At 49.7% G+C, this 26096-nt stretch overlaps 1 protein-coding gene across 1 annotated transcript in view; it reads left to right on the forward strand.

Annotated features, from left to right (window-relative positions):
• The window catches only part of LOC148476936 (uncharacterized), a 346314-nt gene that overhangs the window by 12678 nt on the left and 307540 nt on the right, over positions 1-26096 (forward strand). The window contains exons 3-6 of the mRNA XM_088457528.1: positions 3094-3162; positions 3870-3935; positions 4097-4162; positions 24456-24749. Of these exons, the coding sequence (XP_088313654.1) occupies positions 3094-3162; positions 3870-3935; positions 4097-4162; positions 24456-24749 (495 nt within the window). The remainder of the gene's footprint in view (positions 1-3093; positions 3163-3869; positions 3936-4096; positions 4163-24455; positions 24750-26096) is intronic.

Here is a 26096-nt window from a genome sequence, read left to right on the forward strand (position 1 = left end):
CTAGTGACCTAATACAATAGGTGATAGGAGAGAGTTAGGGTCCTAGTGACATAATACAATAGGTGATAGCAGAAAGTTATGGTCCTAGAGACCAAATGCAATAGGTGATAGCAGAGAGTGAGGGTCCTAGTGACCTAATACAATAGGTGATAGCAGAGAGTTAGGGTCCTAGTGACCTAATACAATAGGTGATAGCAGAGAGTTAGGGTCCTAGTGACATAATACAATAGGTGATAGCAGAAAGTTAGGGTCCTAGAGACCAAATGCAATAGGTGATAGCAGAGAGTGAGGGTCCTAGTGACCTAATGCAATAGGTGATGGCAGAGAGTTAGGGTCCTAGTGACCTAATACAATAGGTGATAGCAGAAAGTTAGGGTCCTAGTGACAATACAATAGGTGATGGCAGAGAGTTAGGGTCCTAGTGACCTAATACAATAGGTGATGGCAGAGAGTTAGGGTCCTAGTGACCTAATACAATAGGTGATAGCAGAGAGTTAGGGTCCTAGTGACATAATACAATAGGTGATAGCAGAAAGTTAGGGTCCTAGAGACCAAATGCAATAGGTGATAGCAGAGAGTGAGGGTCCTAGTGACCTAATGCAATAGGTGATGGCAGAGAGTTAGGGTCCTAGTGACCTAATACAATAGGTGATAGCAGAAAGTTAGGGTCCTAGTGACAATACAATAGGTGATGGCAGAGAGTTAGGGTCCTAGTGACCTAATACAATAGGTGATGGCAGAGAGTTAGGGTCCTAGTGACCTAATACAATAGGTGATAGCAGAGAGTTAGGGTCCTAGTGACATAATACAATAGGTGATAACAGAGAGTTAGGGTCCCACTGACATAATACAATAGGTGATAGCAGAGAGTTAGGGTCCTAGTGACCTAATACAATAGGTGATAGCAGAGAGTTAGGGTCCTAGTGACATAATACAATGGGTGATAGCAGAGAGATAGGGTCCTAGTGACCTAATACAATAGGTGATAGCAGAGAGTTAGGGTCCTAGTGACCTAATACAATCAGTGGCAAACGCAGGATTTCTAGAGGGGGGTTTCCAAATGCTTGACTTTATAGTGAGTGTGGCCAGTCCATGAAGAGGGTAGAATTAGCACTTAACCAGCTTTAAAATGCGTCATACAAAGTATATTGTGTGTCATAATTCCAGCATATAGAGGACCAGCAATCACTGTAACCCATTAAATGAGGCAGTAGGGCCATCCTGCCTGAGCTGAATGGTTTTATTTTAGATGTGGGCACCATTCCAGAGCATGGGAGCAAGTTCGAGAGCATGGGGGAGCAGCAGAGGAACCTAGCACTGCCCTGGACATATATGTACATATTGGGCTCTTTAGCAGTGCATCCCTAACAGTGAATATTTTCCAGATCTCCTAGTTGGTGCACAGGTTATTTATTACTGGTTGATACATGTTAAAAGATCCACAGGTGGTGCTAATTATTTCATTTGTGATACTGAGAAGAACATGCAGCACTAGTAAAATTATATTATATTACTATTTCTATTGTGGTCATGGTGTAGGCTGGGGAGGGGGGTTTCCAGGCAGATGGAAACCCCCCCTTCGTTTGCCTGTGACAATAGGTGATAGCAGAGAGTTATGGTCCTAGTGACCTTATACAATAGGTGATAGCAGAGAGTTAGGGTCCTAGTGACCTTATACAATAGGTGATAGCAGAGAGTTAGGGTCCTAGTGACCTTATGCAATAGGTGATAGCAGAGAGTTACGGTCCTAGTGACCTTATACAATAGGTGATAGCAGAGAGTTAGGGTCCTAGTGACCTTATACAATAGGTGATAGCAGAGAGTTAGGGTCCTAGTGACATAATACAATAGGTGATAGCAGAGAGTTAGGGTCCTAGTGACCTTATACAATAGGTGATAGCAGAGAGTTAGGGTCCTAGTGACCTTATACAATAGGTGATAGCAGAGAGTTAGGGTCCCAGTGACCTTATACAATAGGTGATAGCAGAGAGTTAGGGTCCTAGTGACATAATACAATAGGTGATGGCAGAGAGTTAGGGTCCCAGTGACCTAATGCAATAGGTGATAGCAGAGAGTTAGGCTCCTAGTGACATAATACAATAGGTGATAGCAGAGAGTTAGGGTCCTAGTGACATAATACAATAGGTGATGGCAGAGAGTTAGGGTCCTAGTGATCTAATACAATAGGTGATGGCAGAGAGTTAGGGTCCTAGTGACCTAGTAAAATAGTTGGTGGCAGAAATTTAGTTATTAATGTATAAACCCTTCCATAGAGCAGTAGGGGAGGTGTTTCCCACAGCAACCAATCAGCTTTTATCTTTTATTATAGAGAATGTATAAGATAACTGATAGGTTGAATCTGGTTGGTTGCTATGGGTGTCACAACCACTTGTACTCTCTGAAAGGTTTCATAAATCTCTCCCTTAGATGTGTATGTGTGTAACAGATGGTGTAGTGGTTAGCATTACTGCCTTACAGCAGTGAGGTCGTGGGTTCAATTCCCACTTCGGCCCTTACTGTGTGGAGTTTGTATATTCTCCCTGTGCTTGCGTGGGTTTTCTCCGGGTGCTCTGGTTTTTTCCCACACTCCAAAAATATACTGGTAGGTTAATTGGCTCCTAACACCCTAGTGTGTATGTGTGTGAGCATGTGGTAGGGAATATAGAGTGTCAGCTCCACTGGGGCAGGGGCGGATGTGAATGGCCAAATATTCTCTGTAAAGCGCTGTGGAATATTTGTGCGCTATATAAATAACTGGTAATAAATAAATAATAATAATAATAAGAGAAGTGGGTTGGGGTGGTGGGATTCTCCGAGATGTGTGTGTGAGATGAGCATGTGTAACCCCTTGTGGTATCACTTATGTCACACATGTGGGGAGTGAGGTCTTTCAGACTCGCTATTATATAGTAAATTGTCCCCTTGTTTACTTTAGCTCCCTCAACCCTTAACAGTGACATGTTCATATATGAACTGCAGCTGCTTAAATTAATTTTATATTATTTTAATTATTATTTAATGAATGTAACAAAGCACCGCTCTTTCTGACCATAGCAGATAATGTTTTCCTATTTATGTTTTGTTTTTATCTAGTGCAAACCCTCCAGATAGCAGCAGCTAGTGGTAGTAACATCATCGGTCATCAGTATAGACAATGGACAGGTGGGTACAGATGGTATCAGGGAAAAAAAGATTGGTTACAATGGGGGAGATGTATGAAGCCCTGAAGCGGTATCAGCGCACGTTATGTGCGCTGATACCGCTTCTCCCTGATGTATGATCGGGGGTCTGGACGGTAAATGACAGGGGCGCTATGCGCCCCTGTCATTATCGGCGCTGCTATCTACAAGATAGCAGCGGCGACAGCAGGTCCATGTACGAACGGTCATAACGCATGACCGTTCGGCCGACTGTAGCTGTCGTTATCGACAGCTACACCCTGGCGCTAGCCTATACCCACAGCAGGGACAGCGCTGTCCCCGCTGTGGCGGCTGCTGGCTCCAGGGCTCCATGCGGGGCTCTCGCGATACTTGCGAGATCCCGCGCATGCTCAGTGGAGCCGGCCTGGACAGCGACACAGCGCATCAGCACTAGGCTGATGCGCTGCTGTCTCTAACGGGTAACGCCGGAGGGGGGAGTTAACACATCTCATCAGTAGTGCTTCCTGCTTCGCCTCGGTAAAGAGGCGAAGCGGGAAGCGTTATAGCAGCACGTTAAGTGCCGCTATAATACATCTAACCCAATATGCGCTATAATTATACTGTAGCTATTAGTGACCACACAAGTATTACAACAATATAATATCAACATTTACCAGACAGTGATGGTGGCAAAGAATGTTTGCTTATTTATGTATTGCTTTCCTTTAGTGCGTCCCCAGAGACCAGCAGCCAGTGTGAGTGACGCCATCCGTCAGCAGTCTAGACGGAGAATAGGTGGGTACAGATGGAACAGAGAAGAAATGAATGGTTACTATAGGTGCTGTAATTATAGCTATTAGTGACCACACAATTAGTACAACACTATAATACCAATTTTTACCAGACAGTGACGGTGGCAAAGAATGTTTGCTTATTTATATTTTTCTTTTCTTTAGTGCGTCTCCAGAGACCAGCAGTCAGTGTGAGTGACGACATCGGTCAGCAGTCTAGACACAGTATAGGTGGGTACAGATGGAACAGAGAAGAAATGTATGCTGTAATTATAGCTATTAGTGATCATGCACAAGCAGCCGGTGTGAGTAACATCATCGGTCAGCAGTCTAGACACAGGACAGGTGGGTACAGATTGAACAGATAAGAATTGAATTGTTACAGTAGGTGCAGTAGTTATAGTTACTAGTGACTACGCAATGGTGCAGATGTATGAAGCTCTGGAAAGTGATAAAGTGCAGAGTGATAACCGTCCAGCCACTCAGCTCTTTGAAAAATGGCAGTTGGGAGCTGATTGGTTGGTCGGTAATCACTCTCCACTTTATCTCTTTCCAGAGCTTCATACATCTGCCCCAATGATTCCTGACTCAATAACAACACTGTAATACCAAATTTGGCATGGCTGGGCAGAACTGTCACTGGATGCTGCATGCCAAACTTCAGGGCAAAAACTTAAAAAATGAGCACATGGGAGTAATCTAAAGCTCCAACTGTCACATTTTCCTGACATTCTCAATTAGGAACCTTTTTCTGCTGTAGTCTACGGGGGATTTTTGGGAAGGCACAACTCAGGGTAGGGGTGGAATTTAGACTTGGGGTATGTTTTATTAGGTAGCTATTGTGCCAGGGTACGTGCTTTTGGGGTTCAGCTAAATTAGAAAGTTACAGTTTTTACACTATTACCTCATGAATGCGCCATTATAAAGATAGGACTTTTCAACTTGTTGCGCAGCCGCAGTAGGATCCTCCAGCAGGTGTGGTCTTAGTGGCTTCACTTGGGTGCAACAAGATGGCCGTCATTTGTGTGTGATAGCGGGCGCTTGATAGCGGGCAATGTTAGCAACGGCGGGGACACGGATGTGGCGGCGGGGACATCAGTGGCGGCGGATCGCGGGTGTCGTCGGTGGCACGGGTGTCAGCGGTGGTAGTGGAGGGTCTGGCGGGGGTGAGGGCGTTGGCAGCGGGTGGCGGTGAGGGCATTGGCGGCAGGCGCCTTAATGGACATGTTCCTTGCACAATACAGTTATGGTATGCCATCACACCCTGTGGTTAACTGCAGATTCAGAACTCTTACAGAATGAGATTGCTGTCACTCACAAAATGGTGGAGCTGCTAATTCATAGATAGATTCATATAATGCCCTCATTTAGGTTGCAAAGTCTATATTTCCTAATATATTTCCTAATATTTTAAGAAAACCCAGCGTTATTGTGGTGAAGTAAACACAATTATTTATTTTCTTATTTACCCAACAATTTTTTAACACATACTGTATAAAAGATTTTTATAATACTTCATAGATATCTATATAAAAAACAACCATTGTACATATATATTCTGAATATTATCCTTCACAAAAAAAAAAAACTTTTAGAATTAATCCTCAGTCCCAAATAAGTCCTAAGTTATGGACCAGAAATCATCGCATACTAATTGTATAGTCAATCAGAATGATAGCAGTATTTATTACACTGTTTCAGTGCAAACCTTAAATGAGAGAGACATCCATTTCTCACAGATTTCTGGCAATTATATTTACACAATTGATGAAATCAGGTTCCCTCTTGTGTGCTCAGATCTCCACTCTATTATTATGGAATGTCCTGCTCCCTCATTATATATGTTCACTGCTCATGTGTAGATTTTATAAGACAGCGGAGCCGGCTTGTATTTGCCAGTTCGGGCTCCGGTGAGGACACTCACTGCTGTTGTGCAGATGCTGTCTTATCCGAGTTTGATGGTAAACAGTGGAGCCGGTGTGCGACCCGCCAAGCAGGGCTCCGGTGATAGCACACGCTGCTGTTCTACAGATGCTGTCTCAGTCCACGGTCTCTCACACTTTGATGTTTCTGCTGTATATAGTAGTAGTGGTTACAACAGTTTCCAATAGTTGTTACAATGTATTTGCTGCTTGCAATTCTGTAGCAGTGTGATGACTGGAATTTCCACAAAGAGATAAATCAATTCTTAAGGTATCATAACCCAGTATAAGACCTCCTGACGCATTTCTTTTGGACTAGCCAGATTTTTTCGAAGGAAATTGGTGCATACTGGGAGTTTCTAAAATTAGCCTTTTATTTTTTTGCATTCAATCATTTAATTAATATCATGTGTTTAGGTGTTTATTAATTTAAACATTAAAAAAAGGTTTCTTATATATTTACATCACATAGTAATAATCAATAATAAAAATTTGACATAAAAAATTATATTAAGAATAAAAAACATGATAAATATGAGTCGAAAGGAGAATCTATTCAACTGCAGCATTTTTTCTCTTTTATTGCTTAATTAAGTGATCCTTTATTTTCATATACTTTCTCCTCTGTTTGAAAACCACATCACTACACCTCCCATCCTTTCCATATATATCTAACTTATATTCAAATGGAAAACACGTACAATTTAATTCAATTTCCTATTGTCACACCTTGACTAGAGCTTGGACCCAGAGTGAAGTCGGATGAAGTTCGGAGGATTGCCTTTTGGTACTGAAATGCAGCTGGTCTTAGAGGGGTATAACTCATGAATGGTAAGGACGAAGGAGCAGACTTGATAGTAGGTGCACGTGGAGCGAGAGAACAACTGTGGAGACTCCGGCGGAACTCAAGGAATTGGGGTCGGCAGGAGCAGCAGCGGAAGGCGGATTCAGGAGACACACTTTGGCAACCAGGAGTCGGAGAAATATGAGGGAGAACATGGCACGCCTGAGTGGTGGATACAAGCTGGAACTGCAAGCAAGCACTGAACAAATGGGAGCACAGAGAACTAGTTCACAGCATATGCTGTGATAGACATTGCACTGGCAACTAAAGGACTTCCTGACAGTCCTTAAGTACCACCAGATAGTGCAGGATTGGCTGCTAGAACTCCTCAGTGAGTTTCAGCAGTGAGATGTGGAAGGAATTTGGTATTTTAAGGTAGGGTGGAAGTTTCAATCTGTAGGCTACTGGGTTAATCACTTCAATGATGGGGAATGGACCGATAAAGCGAGGTACAAACTTCATTGAAGGAACTTTGAGATGAAGATTACGAGTGGATAGCAATACTTGATCACCTTCCTTCATGTTGGGAATGGCCCTTCTTCTTTAATCAGCCCCCGATTTGTATCAATCAGAAGTTTTCTGTAGAGAAGAATGAACTTGAGTCCAGATTCATGAAAAGTTCTGTAGTGTAAAAGTTATGGCTGGAACGTCAAAAACTGGAAGTTCTTTAAACTCTGGTACTCTGGGATGTAGACCAAAAACTATAAAAAATGGGGTTTGACCAGTAGACAAATAATAGGACTATTATGAGCAAACTCTGCCCAGGGTAGAGTATCTGTCCAGTTGTCCTCAGATGATTACGTGTGGATCCATAAGAATGTTTTGATATCTTGGTCTACCCTAGAGCCATTGGTTTGAGGGTGATAAGCAGTAGAAAATTTGAATTTGACTTGTAGGACGGAACATAGGGCTCTCCAGAATTTTGCTACAAACTGCACACCCCGATCAGAAATAATTTTGGTTGGGAGTCCATGAAGACGAAATATATTGACAAGGAAAAGTTGAGCCAACTCATAAGCGGATGGTAGCTTCTTGAGAGGAATACAGTGCACCATTTTCGAGAATCGATCTACCACTACCCAAATGGTGGACTAATCTTTGAAGACTGGTAAATCTGTCACAAAGACCATGGATAGGTGTGTCCAGGGACAGGTTGGTATAGACAGGGGAACCAGAGTTCTAGCAGGAGCTTGTCTGGATGTTTTATGTTGAGCACATTGAGTGCAGGAGGAGATAAATTCTGTGATTTCAGATCTCATGGCTGGCCACCAGTAGGACCGCTGTAGGAATTCTAGAGTCTTACATATGCCCGTGTGTCCAGAAAAGCAAGAGGAATGGGCCCAAGTTAACAGTTGTTTACATAGATCTGGGGTCACAAAGATCTTCCCAGGGGGAGGTCGAATATGGGTAGTAGTGAATACTTTGGACTCAAGAACTGGAGCTTCTTTAGGTATTTCAGTAGAAATCTCGGAGGAGAATAAACGGGAGAGAGCATCCGCCTTTTGATTTAGCAAACCTGGACGGAAGGTTAGAGTGAAGTTAAAGCGAGAAAAGAATATTGCCCATCGAGCTAGGCGAGAACTGAGGCACTGGAGCACTGGATATTTTGCAGAAATAGTAGGTTCCAATGATCCGTATATACGGTGATGGGAAATTTAGCCCCTTCGAGAAGATATCACCATTCTTCAAAGGCTAGTTTAACCGCCAATAACTCCTGATCTCCAATGGGGTAATTTCTCTTGGCAGGTGAAAATTTCTTAGAAAAGTAACCACATGGGTGAACTTTATTATCTTCGAATCTTTGCGAGAGTACTGCACCCACAGCTTCAGATGAGGTGTCTACCTCTAGGAAGAATGGACTGTCGATAACAGGTTGTCTCAGGACAGGAGCAGGAATGAAGGCCTGCTTTAACATTTGAAAAGCTGTTTCAGCCTCGGGAGGCCATTGAGAGGGAACTGCTCCCTTGCGTGTCAAGGCAGAAATGGGTGCCACGAGAGTGGAGAAGCCCTTGATAAATCTTCTGTAATAATTAGCAAAACCTAAAAATCGTTGTACCGCTTTCAGTGAATTGGGACAAGACCAGTCCAAGATAGCCTGTACCTTTTTAGGATTCATTTCTAGGCCAGAACCTGAGATGATGTAACCTAAAAATGGAATGGAAGATACCTCAAATACACACTTCTCTGCTTTACAGTATAAGTGGTTCCTACGTAGGTGACTCAAAACCTCCCTTACTTGAGACTGATGTTTTTCACTACTTGAGGAAAATATCAGGATGCCATCCAGGTAGACGACTACTGAAACATACAATAAGATTTAATTTACAAAGTTTTGGAAAACAGCGGGAGCATTGCAGATGCCGAAAGGCATTACTAAGTATTCAAAATGACTGTCCCGTGTGTTGAAGGCGGTCTTCCATTCATCGCCAGAACATATCCTAATAAGGTTTTATGCCCCTCTTAAATCCAATTTGGTGAATATTGTGGCTCCTTTCACTCGGTCAAAAAGCTCGGTAATGAGGGGTAATGGATATTGATTTTTGATAGCGATGTCGTTTAATCCCTGGTAATCAATGCAGGGGCGCAGACCTCCATCTTTTTTGGTCACAATGAAGAAGCCTGCACCAGCTGGAGAAGAAGAAGGCCGGATTAAACCTTCTTGTAGGTTTTCTTGTATATAGTCCGACATGGCCTTGGTCTCAGGTAAGGACAGTGGATAGGTATGTCCTCGCAAAGGGGTTTTCCCAGGATCCAAATCAATGGAGCAGTCCCAATCCTGATGTGGAGGCAGGGCATTGGCCCCAATTTTACAAAAGACGTCACTGAAAGAAATGTACTGGCAAGGAATCTGCACATTTTCTGCTCTCTTTAATGGGTTTAATACAAGGAAGACAGGATACATGACAGGCATTTCCCCAAGATAGAATTTGCATGGAGCTTTAGTCAATACTGGGAATGTGCTCACATAGCCTGGGGTAACCTAGAATCATTACATGAGAAGCTTTAGGAATGACAATAAATTGGATGGTTTCTGTGTTGAGAGCCCCACATGAACCTGTACAGGCTGAGTTCATAGAGAAACAATCCCATTGATGATTTGACTACCGTCCACTGCATACACGGTGACTGTATGATCGAGAGGGACACTGTAATCTGAAATTTCCGGACAAGCTCAGTGTTGATAAAATTCTCAGCAGCCCTTGAATCAAGGAGTGAGAGAACAATTTTAGGACCTTGTACTAACTCCAGAGTAATGGACATAGCAGATTCAGTTCTAGATGGAGACAAAGACATAACTCCCAACCTGGAGTCTCCGGAGCCAGTTAGGAGCGGAAGTTTCCCGGACGACGTGAACAGGAGGCAACTAAATGACCAGTCTCTCCACAGTACATGCAAAGATTTTCTCGCTGGCATCTTTGCTGTTCCTCAATTGTGAGATGGGCATGGTTAATCTGCATGGGTTCATCGTTTACCGGTTCGGACGGGTTAGTAACAGAAGTATTGGCAGGTCAAAATCTGAAACGATCTCCCTTAATCTTTTCACTTTGCCGTTCTCGATATAGTAAATCCAATTTATTACAGAGAGAGATAAGGTCATTGAGGCTGGCAGGAAGATCTCGTGTGGCGAGGTCATCTTTTATCCGATATGAAAGAACACTCCAAAAGGTGGAAATCAGCGCTTCCTCATTCCGTTTCAATTCTGAGGCTAAAGTTTGGAACTGGATGACATATTGGATGACCGAGCGATTCCCTTGACGTAGACGCATGATGCAGACGTGGTTCTCCCTGGTTCGTCAAATATCCTCCAGAAGGATGTAAGAAAGTCGGAGTAACTGTCCAGCAATGGATCGGACCTCTCCCATAATGGTGAAACCCAATCTAGGCAGACCCAGACAGAAGGGACACTGTTATGTTCTGGGTTGTTTGTGGACCCGGGGTGGTAGGAGGAGCAATCACAGAAGCAGATTTGAAAATAAAACTAGGATTTTTAATAAGTGCTTGAGTAGACATATAATGTGGCAGTAAATAAAGAGTTCTGTGGTGGGAGCAAAAGGGTTAATGTCCAAGTAGAAACAATTAGAGCTGTCCAGGTGTGCAGGTAGTGAAACTGAAAATAATCAAGCCAGGTTTGCAGGTAGTGAACTGAAGCGCAGGATGTCAGCAGGCTCAGGCACTCAGGTATGGGCAAGGGTGATGGAGGAAGCGGGGTAGTCCAGTGGGAGCTAGGAGCTGACAGGCAGACTGGCAGACAGCAAATTCACAGGAACAGGAAAGCACAGAAAACTCCCTCTCAGCTAGGCTGAGATACACGCTGCACTGGCAAAGAAGGAAGGCACTGACCCTTCCTAAATACCCCATGCCGTGCTGTTACTGGCCGGAGGGAACATGTGACTCACCAGGATTGGCCAGCCGCATCACATGGCCAGAAGGCAAGATGGTGGTGCCCATGCCAAACGGAACGGAGACGCCGCCAGGCCTCACCAGCGCAGAGTGACAACAGGGCCGCACCACAATGCGCGCAGCCAAAGCCCCCCGCCAGACACCAGCTCCGCCACCAGACAGCCCGCACCACAACGACCTCACAGGTAACACCCGCCTGGCGCCATGCTGAAATACCCTGGCCGTGACAGACACGATATAGGCCACTTTAGACTTAGGAGATGGAAAGTTCATAGGCTGCATCATAAAGTGGAGATCGCATTGGTTAAGAAAACCTCGGCACATTTTAGGATTCCCATCAAACTTGTTGGGTGTAGGCAAATGAAGATGGGATGGAGAGGATGGAGCAGGAACAGCTGAAGCTGGTTGCTGAATGGTGGCATCAGGAATGTTTACCGTGACAAGGGAGGCCAGCAAAGTGTCCTGACATATAGACATCTCTTGTAGGAACTGGGCCAATTGCCATTGCGAGGCTTCTAGTCCCTCTAAGCAGTTGGCAATACCTTGAAGTAGGTCAGTCCTCAGATCCTGTCCACTAGCTGAATCCATTTGGCCAGTGCAAACTGTCACACCTTGACTAGAACTTGGACCCAGAGTGGAGTCAGATGAAGTTCGGAGGATTGCCTTTTGGTACTGAAATGCAGCCGGTCTTAGAGGGGTATAACTCATGAATGGCAAGGACGAAGGAGCAGACTTGATAGTAGGTGCACGTGGAGTACAACTGTGGAGACTCCAGCGGAACTCAAGGAACCGGGTTCGGCAGGAGCAGCAGTGGAAGGCGGATTCAGGAGATATGCTTTGGCAACCAGGAGTAGGAGGAATATGAGGCAGGACGTGGCACAACCTGAGTGGTGGATACAAGCTGGAACTGAACAAATGGGAGCACAGAGAACTAGCTCACAGCATACGCTGTGATAGACGTTGCACTGGCAACTAAAGGACTTCCTGACAGTCCTTAAGTACCACCAGATAGTGCAGGTTTGGCTGCTAGAACTCCCCAAGGCATTCTGCAACCGGATTGGCCCAACCAGTCACCTGACCCAAATCCAAGATGGCGGCGCCCATCAGACTATAGCGTGGAAGTGCTGCCAGCCTCACCCCTTCTCACCTGCCTCCTGATGGACATCCTCACTCTACGGAGCCTCACTGTGCCCAACGCTGATCTCCAGGAGCCTGCACCCCCGCCGGAAGACCCCCGCCAGAGCGCCCGGACTGGTAAGGACCGCGGTCTCCGTGCCCCAATCGTGACACCTATAATCCTATTGAGAGGTAACTCCAACATTTCTCATATAAGCTCCACTTATTTATACATATTCATACTAGATAATAAAAACACCTAAATTACCATCCCCCCATTATTCACTAATTTTAACACCATACCAATTGAATGGATACATGTAATATTAAAACTGTTTCATATATAACACCATACCAAATGAGTTGATGTAATTGCATAAAATGTTTATTATAAATCAATGAACAGTTCTACAAGACAATTGGAACAAAAATATCAACATATAAAAATAAAATGATTGCACTCTGCACCAGAATAATCGTATTGCCAGTCAAAATAATATAGAAAATGATATAGAGATATTAAAATATCTATTCCCTAAATATATAAAAGTCAGTCAATTGAGTAAAATGATACGGATAACATATGGATAATCCTATGTATAATGATAACTCACATGTATTTGCTCACCCCAAGACAATGATGGTATGTTGCTCCAGAAATGGATGCGGTGCCAGCCTATTAATGAGAGGCCGGTACACAGCTGGAGGATGCCGAGGAATGTACACAGTGAATGCACACGTATGTGCCAGGGGGAGCTGGTCGCTGTGGCGGTCATGGGACACAGCCAAAGCCCCTCTGTGAAAGCTAGAATCAGTGCAGTAGCGGAATACCCGACAGTGGGGTCGCTCTCTCTCCAGAGAGATGAGTTGATGAAGCCACGTGTGTGTTCCCCGCTCTGCTGAGCCGCGACTGGCGGACAAACCTGGTGTGGCAGACACTGAATGCTGTAGTTAGTCAGCTCACTGATGGAATATAGATGTTATCAAAGTGCAAATCCACAAAATAATGGTAATCTCATCTGCAATGCTTAATGCGTTTCGCTACATATAGTAGTTTCTTCCAGTTACTGCCGCTATCAGTGAGGCAGGGATGTGCCGCTGTCAGTGAGGCAGGGATGTGCCGCTGTCAGTGAGGCAGGGATGTGCCGAAGTCAGTAAGGCAGGGATGTGCCACTGTCAGTGAGGCAGGAATGTGCTGCTGTCAGTGAGGCAGTGATGCAACAATGTCAGTGAGGCAGTGATGCACCAATGTCAGTGAGGAGGTGATGTGAGGCTGTCAGTGAGGTAGTGATGCGCTGCTGTCAGTGAGTAGGTGATGTGAGGCTGTCAGTGAGGCAGAGATGTGCTACTGTCAGTGAGGCAGGCATGTGCTTCTGTGAGTGAGGCAGGGATGTGCCGCTGTCAGTGAGGCAGGGATGTGCCACCGACAGTGAGGCAGGGATGTGCTGCTGTCAGTGAGGCAGGGATGTGCTGCTGTCAGTGAGGCAGGGATGTGCTGCTGTCAGTGAGGCAGGGATGTGCTGCTGTCAGTGAGGCAGGGATGTGCTGCTGTCAGTGAGGCAGGGATGTGCCACTGTCAGTGAGACAGGGATGTGCCGCTTTCAGTGAGGCAGGGATGCGCTGCTGTCAGTAAGGCAGGGATGTGCTGCTGTCAGTGAGGCAGGGATGTGCCATTGTCAGTGAGGCTGGCATGTTCCATTGTCAGTGAGGCTGGCTTGTGCCGCTGTCAGTGAGGCAGGGATGTGCTGCTGTCAGTGAGGCAGGGATGTGCTGCTGTCAGTGAGGAGGTGATGTGAAGCTGTCAGTGAGACAGGAATGTGCCACTGTTAGTGAAGCAGGGAAGTGCTGCAGTCAGTGAGACAGGAATGTGCCACTGTCAGTGAAGCAGGGATGTGCTGCTGTCAGTGACGCAGGGATGTGCTGCTGTCAGTGAGGCAGGGATGTGCTGCTGTCAGTGAGGCAGGGATGTGCTGCTGTCAGTGAGGCAGGGATGTGCTGCTGTCAGTGAGGCAGGGATGTGCCGCTGTCAGTGTGACAGGGATGTGCCGCTTTCAGTGAGGCAGGGATGCGCTGCTGTCAGTAAGGCAGGGATGTGCTGCTGTCAGTGAGGCAGGGATGTGCCGGTGTCAGTGAGGCAGTGATATGCTGCTGTCAGTGAGACAGGGAGGTGCTGCTGTCAGTGAGGCAGTGATGCGCTGCTGTCAGTGAGGAGGTGATGTGAGGCTATCAGTGAGGCAGAGATGTGCTGCTGTCAGTGAGGCAGGGATGGGCCACTGTCAGTGGGGCAGGGATGGGCCACTGTCAGTGAGGCAGGGATGGGCCGCTGTCAGTGAGGCAGGGATGTGCTGCTATCAGTGAGGCAGTGATGTGCCGCTTTCAGTGAGGCAGGGATGTGCCGCTGTCAGTGAGGTGGTGATGCGACAATGTCAGGGAGGAGGTGATGTGAGGCTGTCAGTGAGGCAGGGATGTGCCACTGTCAGTGAGGCAGGGAGGTGCTGCTGTCAGTGAGGCAGGGATGTGCTGCTGTCAGTGAGGAGGTGATGTGAGACTGTCAGTGAGACAGAGATGTACTGCTGTCAGTGAGGCAGGGATGTGCTGCTGTCAGTGAGGAGGTGATGTGAGACTGTCAGTGAGACAGGGAGGTGCTGATGTCAGTGAGGCAGGGATGCGCTGCTGTCAGTGAGGAGGTGATGTGAGACTGTCAGTGAGGCAGGGATGTTCTGCTGTCAGTGAGGAGGTGATGTGAAACTGTCAGTGAGACAGGGAGGTGCTGCTGTCAGTGAGGCAGGGATGTGCTGCTGTCAGAGAGGCAGGGATGTGCCGCTGTCAGTGAGGAGGTGATGTGAGACTGTCAGTGAGACAGGGAGGTGCTGCTGTCAGTGAGGCAGGGATGTGCTGCTGTCAGTGAGGAGGTGATGTGAGACTGTCAGTGAGGCAGGGAGGTGCTGCTGTCAGTGAGGCAGGGATGCGCTGCTGTCAGTGAGGAGGTGATGTGAGACTGTCAGTGAGGCAGGAATGTGGTGCTGTCAGTGAGGCAGGGATGTGCTGCTGTCAGTGAGGCAGGGATGTGCTGTTGTCAGTGAGACAGGGATGTGCCACTTTCAGTGAGGCAGGGAGGTGCTGCTATCAGTGAGGCAGGGATGTGCTGATGTCAGTGAGGAGGTGATGTGAGACTGTCAGTGAGACAGGGTTGTGCTGCTGTCAGTGAGGCAGGGATGTGCTGCTGTCAGTGAGGAGGTGATGTGAGACTGTCAGTGAAGCAGTGATGTGCTGCTGTCAGTGAGGCAGGGACGGGCCGCTGTCAGTGAGGCAGGGATGGGCCGCTGTCAGTGAGGCAGGGATTGGCCGCTGTCAGTGAGGCAGGGATGTGCTGCTGTCAGTGAGGCAGGGATGTGCTGTTGTCAGTGAGACAGGGATGTGCCGCTTTCAGTGAGGCAGGGATGTGTCGCTGTCAGTGAGGCAGTGATGCGCCAATGTCAGTGAGGAGGTGATGTGAGGCTGTCAGTGAGGCATGGATGTGCCATTGTCAGTGAGGCTGGCATGTTCCATTGTCAGTGAGGCTGGCTTGTGCCGCTGTCAGTGAGGCAGGGATGTGCTGCTGTCAGTGAGGCAGGGATGTGCTGCTGTCAGTGAGGAGGTGATGTGAAGCTGTCAGTGAGACAGGAATGTGCCACTGTTAGTGAAGCAGGGAAGTGCTGCTGTCAGTGAGACAGGAATGTGCCACTGTCAGTGAAGCAGGGATGTGCTGCTGTCAGTGACGCAGGAATGTGCTACTGTCAGTGAGGCAGGGAGGTGCTGCTGTCAGTGAGGCAGTGAGGAGCTGCTGTCAGTGAGGCAGGGATGTGCTGCTGTCAGTGAGGCAGGGATGTGCTGCTGTCAGTGTGGCTGGCATGTGCTGCTGTCAGTGAGGCAGGGATGTGCTGCTGTCAGTGAGGCAGGGATGTGCCGCTGTCAGTGAGCAGGTGATGTGAAGCTGTCAGTGAGGCAGAGATGTGCTGCTGTCAGGGAGACAGGAATGTGCCACTGTCAGTGAAGCAGGGATGTGCTGCTGTCAGTGAGGAGGTGATGTGAGGCTGTCAGTGAGACAGGAATGTGCTGCTATCAGTGAGGCAGGAATGTGGTGCTATCAGTGAGGAGGCGATGCGAGACTGTCAGTGAAGCAGTGATGTGCTGATGTCAGTGAGACAGGGATGTGCCGCTGTCAGTGAGGTAGGGATGTGCCGCTGTCAGTGAGGCAGGGATGTGCCGCTGTCAGTGAGGCAGGGATGTGCTGACGTCAGTGAGGCAGGGATGTGCCGCTGTCAGTGAGGCAGGTATGTGCCGCTGTCAGTGAGGCAGGGATGTGCCGCTTTCAGTGAGGCAGGGATGTGCTGCTGTCAGTGAGGCAGGGATGTGCCGCTGTCAGTGAGCAGGTGATGTGAAGCTGTCAGTGAGGCAGAGATGTGCTGCTGTCAGTGAGACAGGAATGTGCCACTGTCAGTGAAGCAGGGATGTGCTGCTATCAGTGAGGCAGGAATTTGGTGCTGTCAGTGAGGCAGGGATGTGCTGCTGTCAGTGAGGCAGGGATGTGCTGTTGTCAGTGAGACAGGGATGTGAAACTTTCAGTGAGGCAGGGAGGTGCTGCTATCAGTGAGGCAGGGATGTGCTGATGTCAGTGAGGAGGTGATGTGAGACTGTCAGTGAGACAGGGTTGTGCTGCTGTCAGTGAGGCAGGGATGTGCTGCTGTCAGTGAGGAGGTGATGTGAGACTGTCAGTGAAGCAGTGATGTGCTGCTGTCAGTGAGGCAGGGACGGGCCGCTGTCAGTGAGGCAGGGATGGGCCGCTGTCAGTGAGGCAGGGATTGGCCGCTGTCAGTGAGGCAGGGATGTGCTGCTGTCAGTGAGGCAGGGATGTGCTGTTGTCAGTGAGACAGGGATGTGCCGCTTTCAGTGAGGCAGGGATGTGTCGCTGTCAGTGAGGCAGTGATGCGCCAATGTCAGTGAGGAGGTGATGTGAGGCTGTCAGTGAGGCATGGATGTGCCATTGTCAGTGAGGCTGGCATGTTCCATTGTCAGTGAGGCTGGCTTGTGCCGCTGTCAGTGAGGCAGGGATGTGCTGCTGTCAGTGAGGCAGGGATGTGCTGCTGTCAGTGAGGAGGTGATGTGAAGCTGTCAGTGAGACAGGAATGTGCCACTGTCAGTGAAGCAGGGAAGTGCTGCTGTCAGTGAGACAGGAATGTGCCACTGTCAGTGAAGCAGGGATGTGCTGCTGTCAGTGACGCAGGAATGTGCTACTGTCAGTGAGGCAGGGAGGTGCTGCTGTCAGTGAGGCAGGGAGGAGCTGCTGTCAGTGAGGCAGGGATGTGCTGCTGTCAGTGAGGCAGGGATGTTCTGCTGTCAGTGTGGCTGGCATGTGCTGCTGTCAGTGAGGCAGGGATGTGCTGCTGTCAGTGAGGCTGGCATGTGCCGTTGTCAGTGAGGCTTGCATGTGCTGTTGTCAGTGAGGCTGGGATGTGCCACTGTCAGTGAGGCAGGGATGTGCTGCTGTCAGTGAGGCAGGGATGTGCTGCTGTCAGAGAGGCAGGGATCTGCTGCTGTCAGTGAGGAGGTGATGTGAGGCTGTCAGTGAGACAGGAATGTGCCCCTGTCAGTGAAGCAGGGATGTGCTGCTGTCAGTGAGGCAGGAATGTGCTGCTGTCAGTGAGGCAGGGAGGTGCTGCTGTCAGTGAGGCAGGGATGTGCTGCTGTCAGTGAGGCTGGCATGTGCCGCTGTCAGTGAGGCAGGGATGTGCCGCTGTCAGTGAGGCTTGCATGTGCCACTGTCAGTGAGCCAGGGATGCACTGCTGTCAGTGAGGAGGTGATGTGCCGTTGTCAGTGAGGCTGGCATGTGCCGTTGTCAGTGAGGCTGGCATTTGCCATTGTCAGTGAGGCTGGCATGTGCCGTTGTCAGTGAGGCTGGCATTTGCCATTGTCAGTGAGGCTGGCATGTGCCACTGTCAGTGAGGCAGGGATTTGCTGCTGTCAGTAAGGCAGGGAAGTGCTGCTGTCAGTGAGGAAGGGATGTGCTGCTGTCAGTGAGGAGGTGAAGTAAGGCTGTCAGTGAGGCTGGCAGGTGCTGCTTACAGTGAGGCAGGGATGTGCTGCTGTCAGTGAGGCTGGCATGTGCCACTATCAGCGAGGCAGGGATGTGCTGCTTTCAGTGAGGCAGGGATGTGCTGCTGTCAGTAAGGCAGGGATGTGCTGCTGTCAGTGAGGCAGGGATGTGCTGATGTCAGTGGGGCAGGGATGTGCTGCTGTCAGTGAGGCAGGGATGTGCTGATGTCAGTGAGGCAGGGATGCGCTGCTGTCAGTGAGGCAGGGATGCGCTGCTGTCAGTGAGGCAGGAATGTGCTGCTGTCAGTGAGGCAGGGATTTGCTGATGTCAGTGAGCCAGGGATGTGTCGCTGTCAGTGAGGCAGGGATGCGCTGCTCTCAGTGAGGCAGGGATATGCTGCTGTCAGTGAGGAGGTGATGTGAGGCTGTCAGTGAGACAGGAATGTGCCCCTGTCAGTGAAGCAGGGATGTGCTGCTGTCAGTGAGGCAGGAATGTGCTGCTGTCAGAGAGGCAGGGAGGTGCTGCTGTCAGTGAGGCAGGGATGTGCTGCTGTCAGTTAGGCTGGCATGTGCCGCTGTCAGTGAGGCAGGGATGTGCCGCTGTCAGTGAGGCTGGCATGTGCCACTGTCAGTGAGCCAGGGATGCGCTGCTGTCAGTGAGGAGGTGATGTGCCGTTGTCAGTGAGGCTGGCATGTGCCGTTGTAAGTGAGGCTGGCATGTGCCATTGTCAGTGAGGCTGGCATGTGCCGCTGTCAGTGAGGCAGGGATTTGCTGCTGTCAGTAAGGCAGGGAAGTGCTGCTGTCAGTGAGGAAGGGATGTGCTGCTGTCAGTGAGGAGGTGAAGTAAGGCTGTCAGTGAGGCTGGCATGTGCTGCTGACAGTGAGGCAGGGATGTGCTGCTGTCAGTGAGGCTGGCATGTGCCACTTTCAGCAAGGCAGGGATGTGCTGCTGTCAGTGAGGCAGGGATGTGCTGCTGTCAGTGAGGCAGGGATGTGCTGCTGTCAGTGAGGCAGGGATGTGCTGATATCAGTGAGGCAGGGATGTGCTGCTGTCAGTGAGGCAGGGATGTGCTGATGTCAGTGAGGCAGGGATGTGTCGCTGTCAGTGAGGCAGGGATGCGCTGCTGTCAGTGAGGCAGGAATGTGCTGCTGTCAGTGAGGAGGGGATTTGCTGATATCAGTGAGGCAGGGATGTGTTGCTGTCAGTGAGGCAGGGATGCGCTGCTGTCAGTGAGGCAGGGATATGCTGCTGTCAGTGAGGAGGTGATGTGAGGCTGTCAGTGAGACAGGAATGTGCCACTGTCAGTGAAGAAGGGATGTGCTGTTGTCTGTGAGGCCGGGATGTGCCGCTGTCGGTGAGGCACGGATGTGCCGCTGTCGGTGAGTCGGGGATGTGCTGCTGTCAGTGTGGCTGGCATGTGCTGCTGTCAGTGAGGCAGGGATGTGCTGCTGTCAGTGAGGCTGGCATGTGCCATTGTCAGTGAGGCTGGCATGTGCTGTTGTCAGTGAGGCTGGGATGTGCCACTGTCAGTGAGGCAGGGATGTGCTGCTGTCAGTGAGGCAGGGATGTGCTGCTGTCAGTGAGGCAGGAATCTGCTGCTGTCAGTGAGGAGGTGATGTGAGGCTGTCAGTGAGACAGGAATGTGCCCCTGTCAGTAAAGCAGGGATGTGCTGCTGTCAGTGAGGCAGGAATGTGTTGCTGTCAGTGAGGCAGGGAGGTGCTGCTGTCAGTGAGGCAGGGATGTACTGCTGTCAGTGAGGCAGTGATGTGCTGCTGTCAGTGAGGCTGGCATGTGCCGCTGTCAGTGAGACAGGGATGTGCCGCTGTCAGTGAGGCTGGCATGTGCCACTGTCAGTGAGCCAGGGATGTGCTGCTGTCAGTGAGGAGGTGATTAGCCGTTGTCAGTGAGGCTGGCATGTGCCATTGTCAGTGAGGCTGGCATATGCCGCTGTCAGTGAGGCAGGGATTTGCCGCTGTCAGTGAGGCAGGGATGTGCTGCTGTCAGTGTGGCTGGCATGTGCTGCTGTCAGTGAGGCAGGGATGTGCCGCTGTCAGTGAGGCTGGCATTTGCCATTGTCAGTGAGGCTGGCATTTGCTGTTGTCAGTGAGGCTGGGATGTGCCACTGTCAGTGAGGCAGGGATGTGCTGCTGTCAGTGAGGCAGGGATGTGCTGCTGTCAGTGAGGCAGGGATCTGCTGCTGTCAGTGAGGAGGTGATGTGATGCTGTCAGTGAGACAGGAATGTGCCCCTGTCAGTGAAACAGGGATGTGCTGCTGTCAGTGAGGCAGGAATGTGCTGCTGTCAGTGAGGCAGGGAGGTGCTGCTGTCAGTGAGGCAGGGATGTGCTGCTGTCAGTGAGGCAGGGATGTGCCGCTGTCAGTGAGGCTGGCATGTGCCGCTGTCAGTGAGGCAGGGATGTGCCGCTGTCAGTGAGGCTGGCATGTGCCACTGTCAGTGAGCCAGGGATGTGCCATTGTCTGTGAGGCTGGCATGTGCCGCTGTCAGTGAGGCAGTGATTTGCTGCTGTCAGTGAGGCAGGAATGTGCTGCTGTCAGTGAGGCAGGGATGTGCTGCTGTCAGTGAGGAGGTGAAGAAAGGCTGTCAGTGAGGCTGGCATGTGCTGCTGACAGTGAGGCAGGGATGTGCTGCTGTCAGTGAGGCTGGCATGTGCCACTATCAGCGAGGCAGGGATGTGCTGCTGTCAGTGAGGCAGGGATGTGCTGCTGTCAATGAGGCAGGGATGTGCTGCTGTCAGTGAGGCAGGGATGTGCTGATGTCAGTGAGGCAGGGATGTGCTGCTGACAGTGAGGCAGGGATGTGCTGCTGTCAGTGAGGCTGGCATGTGCCACTATCAGCGAGGCAGGGATGTGCTGCTGTCAGTGAGGCAGGGATGTGCTGCTGTCAGTGAGGCAGGGATGTGCTGCTGTCAGTGAGGCAGGGATGTGCTGATGTCAGTGAGGCAGGGATGTGCTGCTGTCAGTGAGGCAGGGATGTGCTGATGTCAGTGAGGCAGGGATGTGCTGCTGTCAGTGAGGCAGGGATGTGCTGATGTCAGTGAGGCAGGGATGTGGTGATGTCAGTGAGGCAGGGATGTGTTGATGTCAGTGAGGCAGGGATGTGATGCTGTCAGTGAGGCAGGAATGTTCTGCTGTCAGTGAGGCAGGAATGCGCAGCTGTCAGTGAGGAGGGGATGTACTGATGTCAGTGAGGCAGGGATGTGCCGATGTCAGTGAGGCGGGGATGTGCCGATGTCAGTGAGGCAGGGATGTGCTGCTGTCAGTGAGGCTGGCATGTGCCACTATCAGTGAGGCAGGGATGTGCTGCTGTCAGTGAGGCAGGGATGTGCTGCTGTCAGTGAGGCAGGGATGTGCTGCTGTCAGTGAGGCAGGGATGTGCTGATGTCAGTGAGGCAGGGATGTGCTGCTGTCAGTGAGGCAGGGATGTGCTGATGTCAGTGAGGCAGGGATGTGCTGCTGTCAGTGAGGCAGGGATGTGCCGCTGTCAGTGAGGCTGGCATTTGCCATTGTCAGTGAGGCTGGCATGTGCTGTTGTCAGTGAGGCTGGGATGTGCCACTGTCAGTGAGGCAGGGATGTGCTTTCTGTCAGTGAGGCAGGGATGTGCTGCTGTCAGTGAGGCAGGGATCTGCTGCTGTCAGTGAGGAGGTGATGTGATGCTGTCAGTGAGACAGGAATGTGCCCCTGTCAGTGAAACAGGGATGTGCTGCTGTCAGTGAGGCAGGAATGTGCTGCTGTCAGTGAGGCAGGGAGGTGCTGCTGTCAGTGAGGCAGGGATGTGCTGCTGTCAGTAGTGCAGGGATGTGCCGCTGTCAGTGAGGCTGGCATGTGCCGCTGTCAGTGAGGCAGGGATGTGCCGCTGTCAGTGAGGCTGGCATGTGCCACTGTCAGTGAGCCAGGGATGTGCCATTGTCTGTGAGGCTGGCATGTGCCGCTGTCAGTGAGGCAGTGATTTGCTGCTGTCAGTGAGGCAGGAATGTGCTGCTGTCAGTGAGGCAGGGATGTGCTGCTGTCAGTGAGGAGGTGAAGAAAGGCTGTCAGTGAGGCTGGCATGTGCTGCTGACAGTGAGGCAGGGATGTGCTGCTGTCAGTGAGGCTGGCATGTGCCACTATCAGCGAGGCAGGGATGTGCTGCTGTCAGTGAGGCAGGGATGTGCTGCTGTCAATGAGGCAGGGATGTGCTGCTGTCAGTGAGGCAGGGATGTGCTGATGTCAGTGAGGCAGGGATGTGCTGCTGACAGTGAGGCAGGGATGTGCTGCTGTCAGTGAGGCTGGCATGTGCCACTATCAGCGAGGCAGGGATGTGCTGCTGTCAGTGAGGCAGGGATGTGCTGCTGTCAGTGAGGCAGGGATGTGCTGCTGTCAGTGAGGCAGGGATGTGCTGATGTCAGTGAGGCAGGGATGTGCTGCTGTCAGTGAGGCAGGGATGTGCTGATGTCAGTGAGGCAGGGATGTGCTGCTGTCAGTGAGGCAGGGATGTGCTGATGTCAGTGAGGCAGGGATGTGGTGATGTCAGTGAGGCAGGGATGTGTTGATGTCAGTGAGGCAGGGATGTGATGCTGTCAGTGAGGCAGGAATGTTCTGCTGTCAGTGAGGCAGGAATGCGCAGCTGTCAGTGAGGAGGGGATGTACTGATGTCAGTGAGGCAGGGATGTGCTGATGTCAGTGAGGCGGGGATGTGCCGATGTCAGTGAGGCAGGGATGTGCTGCTGTCAGTGAGGCTGGCATGTGCCACTATCAGTGAGGCAGGGATGTGCTGCTGTCAGTGAGGCAGGGATGTGCTGCTGTCAGTGAGGCAGGGATGTGCTGCTGTCAGTGAGGCAGGGATGTGCTGCTGTCAGTGAGGCAGGGATGTGCTGCTGTCAGTGAGGCAGGGATGTGCTGATGTCAGTGAGGCAGGGATGTGCTGCTGTCAGTGAGGCAGGGATGTGCTGATGTCAGTGAGGCAGGGATGTGGTGATGTCAGTGAGGCAGGGATGTGTTGATGTCAGTGAGGCAGGGATGTGATGCTGTCAGTGAGGCAGGAATGTGCTGCTGTCAGTGAGGCAGGAATGCGCAGCTGTCAGTGAGGAGGGGATGTGCTGATGTCAGTGAGGCAGGGATGTACCGATGTCAGTGAGGCGGGGATGTGCCGATGTCAGTGAGGCGGGGATGTGGCGCTGTCAGTGACGCAGGGATGTGCTGCTGTCAGTGAGGCAGGGATGTGCTGATGTCAGTGAGGCAGGGATGTGTCGCTGTCAGTGAGGCAGGGATGTGCTGCTGTCAGTGAGGCAGGGATGTGCTGATGTCAGTGAGGAGGGGATGTGCTGCTGTCAGTGAGGCAGGGATGTGCTGCTGTCAGTGAGGCAGGGATGTGCTGCTGTCAGTGAGACCGGAATGTGCTGCTGTCAGTGAGACAGGAATGTGCTGCTGTCAGTGAGGCAGGGATGTGCTGATGTCAGTGAGGCTGGGATGTGCTGCTGTCAGTGAGGCAGGGATGTGCTGCTGTCAGTGAGGCAGGAATGTGCTGCTGTCAGTGAGGCAGGGATGTGCTGCTGTCAGTGAGGCAGGAATGTGCTGCTGTCAGTGAGGCAGGGATGTGCTGCTGTCAGTGAGGCAGGGATGTGCTGCTGTCAGTGAGGCAGGGATGTGCTGCTGTCAGTGAGGCAGGGATGTGCTGCTGTCAGTGAGACAGGAATGTGCTACTGTCAGTGAGGCAGGGATGTGCTGCTGTCAGTGATGCAGGAATGTGCTGCTGTCAGTGAGGCAGGGATGTGCTGCTTTCCTGTGAGTAGTGTCTGTATGAGTGATGCTGTTGTTCACAGTTGGATTTGACATGTGACAGTTGGATATAGTTCAGATGAGCGGTTACACTGGAAAGTGTGCGTCCATTGGGAAATAATGCACAGTCATGTGATCTAGTGTGTCCAATCATTTTAGTGGGAAAGCTGTCATTATAAAAGAATACTTTACATGTGAACTTTGCCACTGCCATGCCTGAGCCGTAGCCCCAATCTCATATTTCTCTCACATGGTAAAACCTTTAATTTGATGCTGCAACCATAATTTTATGTTCAGCCATTCTCTTAAAATAGACCTCATAGTAAAAAAATCTTCTAGAATATATATATATAGATGTCCTTATAATTTACATTTGTTCTTCACTCTACAGCCATCTTCATGGACAAACACAGATCAGCTCTTATAAGAAGGATAATGGTGGTAGATCCAGTGTTACATGATCTCCGGGAACAGGGGCGGCTGACACAGGAACAGTACAATGACCTGAGTGGGAAACCAACTACCCTGGAAAAGATGAGAGGACTCTGTCATATCAGCAGATGCTGGGATGTTGCTGGTAAATACGTGGTTTACGTTGCCCTGAGAAGGCACAATTCTGCTATCATCAGTGACATAGAGAATAATGGCGAGGCGAGGAGAGAGCGCTTCAGATCATACTATCCCGGTAAGTGTGTTATTTCCCATATCCTTTAGTAACTGTGACATTAGGCCTGATTTGGAGATGTACACTGATACAATCACAGCCGCGGTCCTACATGGGTCATAATTGCAAAAATATGCAAATGACAGCATCTCACATCTGCTGCTCACGCACAAAACCAAAAACATTTTGCTCACATCAGGCGGCCATCAGCCCTCTGAGTAAGTCTAAAGTGCCGCAGACACAGCCGGTCTCCAGACACACAGAGGTCTCTCCGGCTGTGAACAATGACGCATTGGCTGATTTATGCACACCCTGATAACAGTGTTTAAATGGTCTGACACGCCTGTGTTTCTCTAGCCACCCCCTGTTACCTCCCCCAAACGCTGACTACCTGTCACTCACTTGGCGAGTGAAACCTCTGTGTGAGCCTAATCACAATTCAGTCTCTGCGACTTACACACCTGCACACTGACTAACAATCACTCAATCTGCACAAATATTGGCTTTGCATACATCTCTGAATCAGGCCCATTAACAACTCACATAATAATAGAGTAGGCTTACCATACTGTCTGTTGATTTTAAAATGAACCTCTATATACCCCTGCCTATACCTTCTAAAATCCTTCCTATAAACCTCTAAGAATAACGCCAATTTGCGTACGCAGCCTGACCGCAAATAAAGACAGGAGTGGAATCTGTGGTTCCAAAGCACAAGTATTACTCAGGTAAAAGTTCAGTTACACGCAATTGATACACACACAATTTAGGCGTATAAGGAAATAATACAGACCCAAGTACAGTATACATACGCTGCGCCTCCGGACACGGAGATAGGCATCAGTAAGAGACCCTCAGTTCATACAGCATTCAGCATGGACTAAAAAAACAGTATCCGGGCACACATATTTATCCCCCCCAGACTAAAACAGGACAATGGGGAAGTTTCTTGCTGATGTCATTGGTTCCCAGAGGAGAAGCATATGTTACAGCACATTTAACAGGCTGGTTCAAATAGACTCTCCCTGCCTCTAACAGCAGGGGAATCTTTCTAGTAACGCCTTCTGTAACATTCTAACATTTAAACATTTTGTTGCTTGTAAGTTCTGCGATCCATAACTTGAGTTTGCATGATGCAATCTCTCCACCGATAACACCAGAATGCTGTAAAAAGCGTACGCATCAGAACAAAACCAAACACAACTTGCTTATCATGTATAATACCTTAGTTATCAAATACCTTTATTTCTCAGCATTTAAACTAACTTAACCAACTTAAATCATACATTTTGATGCTTATTGAACCTTATGTGTGAATATGAAATGTGTGAGTATTCGGGGTTTGATATAAAGACATATTAATGTGTG

This window comes from Taudactylus pleione, unplaced genomic scaffold (assembly GCF_031769625.1).
Source record: "Taudactylus pleione unplaced genomic scaffold, aTauple2 ptg000762l, whole genome shotgun sequence".
Classification (NCBI taxonomy): Eukaryota; Metazoa; Chordata; class Amphibia; order Anura; family Myobatrachidae; genus Taudactylus; species Taudactylus pleione.